Source organism: Saimiri boliviensis, chromosome 13 (genome assembly GCF_048565385.1).
Source record: "Saimiri boliviensis isolate mSaiBol1 chromosome 13, mSaiBol1.pri, whole genome shotgun sequence".
Taxonomy (NCBI): domain Eukaryota; kingdom Metazoa; phylum Chordata; class Mammalia; order Primates; family Cebidae; genus Saimiri; species Saimiri boliviensis.
This window is the reverse complement of record NC_133461.1, coordinates 31,264,471-31,275,000: the sequence shown is the minus strand read 5'-3', so window position 1 is coordinate 31,275,000 and position 10,530 is coordinate 31,264,471. Positions and strand designations below refer to the sequence as shown.

Here is a 10,530-nt window from a genome sequence, read left to right as displayed (position 1 = left end):
CTGAAGATCGTGACTTTTGTCTTACTGGACACAACAATTGTGTCCATTCTGGCCAAAACTTGATTTAAACAGTTAAAACTGCATTTAACTTAAGAAGCCAGTGTATATTTAATCTTTTTTGGTCATGGTTGGGGGAGGTACTGAAGAATAGAGAAGAAAAGGGATAGGATGATTCAGGCTGCTCTGGTTTTGTGGTCTTGCTCCTTTTAGGAGGACAAATGTGCTCAGTTGTGGGGCAAAGGGGATTGTTGGATTAGAGGAAGGACCAGGTTAGTTAAAGGCTCTTTTCCAACTTCCACAAGCAGCCAGCTGAAATATAAGAGGGAAAGGGGGCCCCAATTTGAAAGGCGTTATCAAGAAAGGGACCAAAAACCACATTTTTATGGAGGACCAGTGGCAGGAAAGAAGCCCTCCTAAACACACTGAATATTTCATTTCTGTGGGGAAATCTGGTGATTCATCTTTCCTGCGCATATGTAACCGATTCACCCTAAAGGTGCATTTAAATAATAATAATTAGCTTCAAGGAGCCTAAAGGGGATATTTACATCTTTGTAGGAGGGCTGCTCCTCCAGTGATGGATGGTGGACTGGGCTGCCCGGGCTGCTGCTGCCACCGCCGCTCGCCTTCTGGGGGGCCAAGGGCGGGGGCGGGGGCGGGGGAAGGTCCGAGCCGGGGTCCCCGAGTTTCCCGTCCTCCTGCAGCAGCCTGGAGGAGTTCAGGCCGAGCGGGAACGCGCCCGCGACGGCCGGCGCGCGGTCCCGGCTGTTCCCCTTCTCCGATAGCCCTCGGCCCTGGAGGAACCGGCCTCCCCCGACTAAGGGGTCCCCGAGTAGGACCCCGGTCTCCTCGTCCTCTTCCTCATCGTCTTCCGGGTCTCGACCTTCCTCCTCCTCTTCCTCGCCCTCGGGGGGCTTGTGGCCCTCCACGTCCACCTCCTGCTCCTCTTCCTCGTCGTCCTCATCCTCGGAGCTGTCCTCGCTGGGGTAGCTGCAGCTAGTGCCCCCGGGGGACAGAAGGCCTCGGTGGTGCGGCTGCGGGGCCAGAGGGGGCGGCGGCGGCGGCGGCGGCGGGGCCGGGTGGTGGCGCTCGGAACCCGGCTCGTCGGGCTGTGGGGGCAGCAGCAGCAGCGGCGACGGCGGCTGCGGGGGATGGTGGTGGTGGTGGTGGTGGTGCGGATGGTGGTGGTGATGGGGGTGCGTCTGGGCCGAGTGGGGCGCGCCCGCCGACGCCCCGTGCAGCTTGGCCAGGCTCTCCGCGTCGTCCTTACCGCCCACTGGCCGGAAGGCGCTGGAATGGTGGTAGCTGCCGCCGCCCGCTTTGCGCCCCTCCAGAAGGTGCGGGTGGTGGGGCGCGGGCACCCGGGAGCCCGCGGGGCCAGCCCCGGCGGCCGCGGTCCCTGCGCCGGCAGCGGCCACAGGGTCCGCGGGCGGCGTGGAGCCCGCGCTGCAGTCCCCGCCGCTGCCGCCCGGGGGCGACTCGAAGAGCGCGTCTCGAGAGCCGGCACCCCCGGCGGGAGGCGGTGGGCCCGAGCCCGGGCCGTTGGCCACGACTTGTGGGGGCTGCCCCGGCGCGGGCGCGGCCTCGGCGCTCCCCGCCGCGCCGCCGGGCTCGGCCAGGTCCAGGAAGGCCTGGCGAAGCAGGGCCGGGCTTTCGCCGAGCGCGCAGCCCAGCGCCGAGGGCGGCTGAGGCGGGGGCTGCAGGTAGGTGGGCACCGGGAGCCCGCCGGGGGTCCGCGGCGGCCAGAACATGCAGAAGGGTGGGTAGAAGGCGTCCTTGCGGCCCGCAGGCCAGAAGAGGCCAGACAAGCCGGCCTTGGGCGCTGCGCCCGGGCCGCCTGCGCCCGCGCCCCCCAGGGCCTCGGCGGCGGCGCCCGCGTCCTCTTTCTTGTGGCATAAGCCGAAGGCAGCGGCCGCGGCCGGGAAGGTGTAGGGGTGCGGAAACAGCCCGCCGCAGCCCGGGAACTTCTGCAGGACGCCTCCGAACGAGCCCTTGCTGGGCACCGGGATGACCGGGTAGCTGCGCGGGCCTTTGGCCCCGGCCCCCGCGCCCGCCCCCGCGCCCACACCCACGCCGGCCACGCAGCCGCCCCCGGCGCCGCCCCCGCCCGTCCCCGCGGCGCCCGAGGCAGCGGCCACCGAGAGGCTTGCGGCTGCGGCCGAGAGGCTGGCGGCGGCCACGACGGCGGCCTCCTGCAAGGAGTCGTCATCGTCGTCGAAGCGCGGCCGCTTGTGATGGGCGTGCGGGGCGCCCGCCAGCTCCGCCAGGGGTGGCGGTGGCGGCGGCGGGGGCGGGGGCGCGCCCAGCAGGTGGGGGCCCAGCAGACCCCCGCCCCCGGCTACCGCGGCTGCAGCGGCCACAGCGGCCGCCTTGACAGAGCTGAGCGGGTGGCAGGCCGGGTGCGCGCCTGGCTGGGGCAGTGCGCGCTTGCGGCTGCCACCGTTGAACATGGCCTTGACGTCCTCCCAGGCAAAGACCAGCTCATCCTGGGGGCTCTTGTCGGTGAGCTTGAGATGACGGCGCCACGAGTTGAAGTTGGCTGCGTCTGGCTGAGTGTACTTGGCGTCGGGCGTGCGGTGGGAGTGGAAAATGAACTTGTTGGGCGAGAAGTACATGTTGCAGTAGCTGCATTTGATGCACTTGGCGCGCGAGCTGTTGTAGCGCGCGGGGATGAAGCTGCCGCGGCAGCCCCAGGCGCACTCATGTGACACGTCGAAGGCGAAGTTGTCAGGCAGCTTGGGCGGCCTGTTTTCACCCAGGAACGACTTGCACAGACGCTCGGCCTCGCGTTTGGTGATCATACCGCAGCGGCGCGATGAGATGGGCATGGCCCCGGCACGCCGCAGGATCTCCAGCTGCACCGGCGTGCACTGCACACACGTGATGCCCAGCGCCACGCGGCGGTTGTGAATCTCGTTGTAGCTGAAGTTCTTGAGCAGAGTGTTGGAGATCTGCGCCAGGCACAGGCGCTCCTGCCCGTCGATCACCAACGACACGATGGGAATGCCGTAGAGGATCACCTGGCCCACCTGGTTGGGTTTGAGGTTGGCGTGGCCTGGCCGCGGCTGGCTCAGCGCGTCGGGCTGGAAGGCGCTCGACGGCGACGCCAGCAGGATGTCGTTGGGCCCCGGCAGCGGGCTGGAAGCCATCTCCGCCGCAGAACCCCGGGCCCAGCCCCACAGGTCTGCCTTGGACACTGGAAGGGAAAGGAGAAAGCGTTGACTTGAGCCTTTTCAGACAGAGGGGTGGGTGAGTCGCTAACCAAAGAATTAGAACAACTTTCTTGCTTTGGTTAAGACATGATTATTACTGGAAAAAAAGACCAAGTTTTGAACACAAGAATGTCATCTCTTAATTTCCTTCAAGGTCATTTCTTAGAAATGCAGGTATTTGCACTTCTAAACATTTAAAGTGAATTAACTATCTATTTTGCTCAAAAGCAGTGAATTCCTAAGAAACCCAAGACCTTATCCCGGATTTATAGAAGCTGTTAGAATAAAATGGTTTGACCTAGAAATTAGGTAGTAATGACACTTGCAACTGGTACAGATTATAAAAGTTATAGAAAACTGGGGCTTGGCTATTGAAACCCAAATTTAAAGAGAGATTATTCTCATTTGCTTGGAGATAGATTAATTTTGGTTGAAAAATAAACCCCAAAACCTTTAAAAAGCGATGTTCGTGGTGTCCGTGGTTTCCGTGGAGAAATTCATTATTAGTTGAAACACAGGTCATTAAAGCAAAACGAAATCCTTTCTCCCTCATTCTTGCTATTAGATATTTTGTTACTGTAATTAGAATTTTTATTGGAAAAGTGAAAAATATACAAAGTCATATACACAGTTGCACCAAAATAGAGTGTTCCAGTTTTTTAAAAACCTACTTGCTGAACGGAGTGGTTCTGGTCTCAGATAGGTAGGTAGCTTAAAAACATGAAGTTGAAGATTGTAATCATTTAAAAACTGTTTTCCTGTCCTTTCCATGATGATAAGTAAGTACAGGCAAGCGTGTTAAACCCAGAGAGAGTACACAGGAACGAACAATTCTTGGAGATCTTCATTGGCAGATCTCAAAAGGCTTTTTTTTTTTTTTTTTTTTAGCTTAATGCGAACCACCTTCTGTGACTTTTTTCCCCCGACTTATTTCGATATCTCTGTATCTTTTGGGGAAAAGCTGCCCCACCATACAGCTAATCGGTGGACTAGGTAATGTGTGGGAACTTTGAAAGTTGAAATCCCAGGTTGGACCTGCGGTAAAATTTCTAACTTCACCTCCGGTCAACAGAATGCCACAATGAGGGAAAATATTCCATAAGTTGAAAATACAAAAAAAAAAAAAAAAAAAAAAAAAAAAAAAAAAAAAAAAGGAAGCGGAAAGAAATTTTTGTGGCAATGCCACTAAATCGAAAGAAGGAAAGTGGCTCACTCCCTGGGAAAACAGTGACCTTTCCACAGCTACATCAAGCGCCAAGGCTATGCTTTGCCCTGGAAAATCACCAGAGGCCAACACATGGCCCCTTTCAGCCACGTACACCGAGTTCGCTGTTACAGCGCTTTCAATGCACACGATCTTACTCCCTCGCCCAATTGTCTTATCCGTGTCCTCTCTCTGGGCCCTGTGGCATCTATATGACAGCCTCTGCCCTGCTGCTCCCTGAAACCTCAGCTCTCATTACATTCGGTGGCCTCCAGGAAGGTTGAACAAACCTCGACGCGCAATCAAAGGAGAGGAAAGCCTGGCTTGTCACTTCGGGTGGATCAGAGACAGTATTTCCAGGGGACAGAGCGTTACGTGGCAGTTCAAGGCGCAGTGACACCCGAGTCTGATACAACCAACACTAGCTTCGTCAAGTGGCCCTTCGATGCTCATTTCCCTTCCAAGTAAGATTCATATCTGCTTAATGAGACCCTGGGACAACTCGAACTCTCGCTCCCCAGCAAGGCGCGCTGCTGGCCCGCCCAGGCGGGAAGCTAGCTCTGCGTTAAGGACTTGCAGCCATAGCAGCAGTAGACCAGGCGGAAGCGTCTCTTCACTATGACCCCAACCCTCCCAGAAACTCCCGTCAGAGAACAGACTCAATTAAGGTTTAGGCTAGGGTATTATTTTTGGGGGCAAGAAAGGGGAGAGGAGACAATTAAAAGTTGTACTGAGAAAAGAAGCTGGTGAACTTCCCTATCCTGCCCAAGAGCCAAAGACACCCCAACTTAGTTCTCCCGACTCCCAAACCAGTCACCACGGAAGCCCACCTCTGCTCCTCAACCTAACGCGGAAAATCCTACCGCTGGCGATCTCAAATAGTGCCCTGTAAGCTGTGTGCCGAATCGAGGCCGGCCGGTTCCGGCAATACCTGGTAACCCCTAGGTGTCTTTAGGCGTGTGGCTGCCGGCCCATCTTCCGAGGGCGCTCGGAGGCGAAGCATCCAAGCGGGTCCTCGAATCCAGCGGGCGGGACTCCGGCGGGCTCCGCGCGAAGATCCGGACTCTTGACTGAGCGAATGGCGCTCGAACCCCGGCCTGGGGAGACTGACGGCCTGAATTGCGGCGGGGCGTCCCCTCCACCGCAGAAAGTGTGGGCGCGCGGAAACCCACGGCAGGAGAGCCCCAAGCGGAGCGCAGTCTGACAGCGCCTTTCTCTGTCTCTGAACTCCTGTCGGACCGAGGGGACGCCACCCAGCGGGCAGGGTGACGTCACCGTCTCCCTGACACTCCACATTAAAGGGCTGGCATGTTACAGGGAGGGAGGGGGAGAGCGAAAGCCAGCGCGAGCAACAGAGAGATCCTTTCTCAGCAGGCACGAAAGCTACCACCTAACTAAACCGCAAATGACAACCTCCCCAACCCCGGAGTAAACTGCTGCAGTGGTGCTGGAGTCACAGATCTGATTTAGGAGTGGAAAGCGAACAGTCTGCCTGCATCCCGGGACCTGGATCCTGGAGGCCCCGGATTCTAGAAGGACGCCTCCAAATTAACTATATCTCTGCCCGTTATTGTCTCCTCCCCTCGTTTCTGAGTCACCCTCCTTCATGAATGATCCCTCTGGTACACGAAGCAAAGCCACGCTGTGTCTCTGAAGACAGAATCCACAGTCAGCCGGAGAATAGATTAGCTTCAGTGACTCCTTTGACATGCTATGAAATGAGAAAAAGGAGAGAAGTTTCCATACAGGGTGCCCAATCTAAAAACTTGGAGTGCCCAGACTTTTGCACATGCATTTGCTTTATAGGACAAGATACAGCGTCACCGCAGCCTTTTCTATTTTACGGAATGTATAATTAGGTGAGGATCCCAATATGTGCATGTGCACATCGATTTATCAACTTCATTCAGAATCGTCCTCTAACCCATTTTACAAGATCCATACAGGCTACCTCTGCACAAGGAAAAGGTGGGGAGGGGAAGCAGGGAGGTCCCCAATATTGGTCAGTCCTTGACCAAGTTGCCAATTTTCCTGGAGAAATAAATAAATTTAATCAGGAAAACATGTAGAAGCATGCTCCCCTCCCCTAAGATAAAGACTAGGATGAGAAAACATTTCCTCATAGTTTCCCTAAATGAGGCACACCCTGGGATAATGAAGTGTCAATATAGTGCCTCCCAACTGATCAGTTGTAAAGAGCCAAAATAACCACTGGCTAGCTTATCAGAAAGAAAAAAAAAAAAAAAAAAACAAAAAAAACACATTTATTTGGAGTATTTCTAAGGAGGATTCTGGCTTGGGGTGGGGTTGGGAAATCCTTTAAGTTTTTCCTTTACGATCATAGCTGAATTTTCCATTTGTGCCTGGTGAAACAGTGTTAGCATTGTGTAAATGAGAAGAAAACCTCGACTAAGCTGAAAGCCCACCCAGACTGTGTCATAGCATCAACAATATACACTCCTAAATACAAGAGCAAAAAATGTGAAATCTTAACAATTCATCAAAGGTTAATAAACCCAAGGAAAGTCAATTGAAAGGAAACTTGAAAGGCTTGTTGCTCAGGAGTTGTGGCTATTTTAAATCAATATCTTGAAAACACAGTTACAGAGCCATGAAAATTAAAACATTTGGGCACAAGTTTCAATGGGCAATGAAAGAATTTTTCACCCGTCTTCTAGTTTCTAAAGGCATTAAAGACACAAATTGGGCTCTGTCCTAAGGGGCTGAAATCAACCTAACACTTCCTCACCAATACCCTAAAGCCTCCCATCCTAAAAAAAAAAAAAAAAAAAAAAAAAAAAAAGGAAAACTCACACTTTCTGTCTGCACAGCCCCCATTAGCCAAAAGTGCGCCATTGTCATTCACAATTTTTTTTTTCTCTGGGAGGCTAAAGGCCCTGTGCTCCTTTGAAGGTTTCAGGGCTAAATTGGTTCTTCTCCCCTGCCCTTCATCCTCTCTGGGGTCAGGGGTTCCAAAAAAGGAACTGTTCCAGTTCCTAGACTGCCAGGAAGAAAGCTTGAGCCACGTGGAAACGAACTTTGGAAATGGGACTGACTTCAAGACTGAGAATGGGAAGAAAGAAGTCCTATCATCTCACTAACTACCACAGGGAAATATCTGATTGCTGCCAGGGAGGGAGCACCACTGGGTCTCCACTTTTGATGGCACCGTTCCCATTGTTACCCCACAAAGCTCCTCTTCCTCTTACAGATCCCTATTAAGTGTCTTCAAAAACAGATTTATTTGAAAAGAGAAATGGGCTGAATCTCTGCTTTCCCTCCCATTCCAGGTTATCCTGAGGAGTGAATCCACACCTGGGTGGCATCCGAAGCTGCTTCCTTACCTGAATTTTAAAACAGAAAAATTTACAAATTACTTTCGGGCTTACTGCATAAAAGCCTGTAACTTTCTTCCCCAGTGTCCTCCACCCTACAGGACAAAGAGGATATATAACTTTAATACAAAAAGGTTTCACCGGGAAGAGAAATGCGTGGTGTTAGGTTAAATAATTTTACACAATTCTAATAGTGCAGTATTTTATATCCCCTATGAGTCTAGGGTGCCTGTTTAAAAGGTCAGGCCAATTATATATTTTTGGAAGGTGAAAGTGGGTAACAGTTCATAGACTTCACATGTGCCCTCTTGAATTCTCATCTTTAGACCAGAGCTGGACTGCAGAATCACAGCCTGTTTGTATGTTTTTAGTCTTCGAGGAACCTTCTGCCACCCACTGTTTCTGTGACCCTTTGTTTTCTCCTCAGTTTGAAGAAGTCTCCTGCTGGTCCTCTGTGGAGTCCTTGTCAGTCCCTGTCCTGGCCCCTGGGACACTGGCAGGCTCAGGAAGGAGTGGGCGGTGGTGGGAGGAGGCTGTTCGAGCCCGAGTTAATCAATGCTTTCCTATTCGAGCTGACACGCATTTTACACGTCGGGACTCTCCTCAGCCGGCTAATTGATTCAAATTGTTTTATTGGTTAAACTGGTGTCACCCGTTTGCATGATCTATCACCACATGGAGGAGAGCATTTCCACTCCCATCTCCTTTCCGGGCGGCTGCGGTTCACCCAGGCCAAGGACAGGTAAAGGAGCCCAGAGGCGGGACCCAAAGGAAAACCACAAACCGAGCTGGCCCCCTCATAACTGGTGAGGCGACTCGTGGAAACAAGAGCAGGAGACCGGCACAGCAACATAAGTGGGTTTCCAGCTACAGATTTAAACAACTGGTTGAAGCAAACCCACGCCTAGCCTGGCCTGGGCCCAGCTTCCTCTACTTGGGGCGCGGTCGGTTTCCAAGCCAGCGGTTAACTCTAAGGGACGCGAGGCCACCAAAAAAAAAAAAAAAAAAAAAAAATTCCGGGTTGGGAACTGTCCGCGGTGCTGACGAGATGCATCGTTCCAAAGCATAGAGGATCGTACTGCGTTCAAGGTCGAGAAGCCTCCCAGCCTGTAATCGAGCCCTAGATTCGGCTCTGGGCGGGCTCGAGCAGGGCCTCATAGACTTAAGAGTCAGGCAAGGGGCAACACCGAACCACACCCCCTACTTCTCCCACACCTGCCCCATTTCCAAGGACTGAGCAATCCTGCTCCCTCAACTCCACCCCTTGCATTGACAGCAAAGAAAATAAAAGCCTTGATAAAAATTCATTACAATCTGCAACACCAGATATGCCCTCTCCTCTAACTCCTAGCTTGGATGTTAAGGAACCCATGACAGTTATAGATCAGAGAAATGGCCTCTGTCATCTCCCACTTTCTCTTACCCCATTCTCAGCTCTTAGGCAGAAATCTTACTGCTCCTGTCTCCCTGATGGAAGTGTCCCTGGCATTGGTACTTCTGCATCAAATAGGGCAAGAAATGGTTTCTCTGTTAGTCCCAAGTCTGCAAAAGATGATCCATATGGCCCAGAAAGAAACTGGAAGACTGGTAGAACTGGAAGGGGCAGAAAAACTGGCATATTAGAAAGAACTGGGGATTCAGAATCAGATGAAACCAGATACAAATTTCTCCTCAATCACTGACTAGCTGTGGAATCTTGCTCAGATACCTCACCTCCCCAAGCCCCATTTTCTTCATTTGCAAAATGAGGAGATTGATAGGTAGCCCACAGGGGTGTTTTGAGAATTAAATAAGATCATATATGCAAAGTGCATGGCACACAGTAGTCATTTAATACATGGTAGTTTTAAAAGCATTTTCCTCAGAGAATGGGGATAAGAGCTAGGCCTGTCCTGTTACAAGATACATTAGAAATCTTTAATAGCTCCAGAATAAAAGATATCAAAGGCATTTTAGCTTAGTGGTGGGCAGAGGGAACCAAGTTCTCTGAAGGAACGTTAGTCCTTTTTGCTAAAATTTTATCCTTCCTTTAATTGGTCTAGTCTTTATTTTATATACAGTTGGCCAGAACCTCAGCCAGCATTTGTTTAACCCATTTTAAGTAGATTGACAATAAAGATTAGCAATGATAATAGCCATAATGATAACAATTGCTGATAGCCCTCAGCTCTCACTTTCTACCCTAAAAAGCTTTCTGTAGCTAGGCTCAGACTCCTAGGTTTTCCCTCCATTGCCCTAGCTGTAGTTACATGAAAGAAACCAAGGAACAGGAACAAACTAAAGATTTATTCATGATAAAAGTCACAGGATAAGTTACAAAGGCCTCTGAGCACTCTGAGGCTGACTCAATCTTTGAGTATTTTCTGAAATATTGTTTATAAACAAGGGCCCAGTCCAAGAGAAGTACAGTAAGCGTACAAATCAAATATTCTAAACTGGAGTTGGAAGGAAAACTGAGCATATTTTGCAGGACCTGTATCCCTGCTCCAGTGATGCCTTGAGTTCTTTATGCACCAATGACCATGAGAATCAGTGAGTTCTTACACCTCAAACAAGCACCTTTTAAAGAAATAGTCATGGTGGGAGAAGAAACTGAGACTTGTTTTCCCTTAATCAGAGGAAATCTTTCTCACAAGAAAGCTTGCATTTAAGTAAGTGGCAGAGAAGGTTCTTACCCTTCTTACCCTTAGTTCACAGGGACTAACCGAAACAGTTGCTATTGGCCTTTTTAAAATAATTGTAACAGAGGACACTTATAAGTCCTCCCAAACCTGTAAAC

The 10,530-nt window shown here is 51.8% G+C and overlaps 1 protein-coding gene across 2 annotated transcripts in view; it reads right to left on the bottom strand.

Moving 5' to 3' along the window:
* Window positions 1–5,634, bottom strand: part of SKOR2 (SKI family transcriptional corepressor 2) — a 46,389-nt gene extending 40,755 nt beyond the window's left edge. The window contains exons 1-2 of one of the 2 annotated variants that reach the window (XM_039463832.2): window positions 5,348–5,634; window positions 549–3,196 (exon numbers count right to left, since the gene is read on the bottom strand). In XM_039463832.2, the coding sequence (XP_039319766.2) occupies window positions 549–3,149 (2,601 nt within the window). In that variant the 5' untranslated portion in view covers window positions 3,150–3,196; window positions 5,348–5,634. The remainder of the gene's footprint in view (window positions 1–548; window positions 3,197–5,347) is intronic. The other variant, XM_039463833.1, reaches the window with a different exon arrangement.
* Between the last annotated feature and the right edge of the window lie 4,896 nt (window positions 5,635–10,530).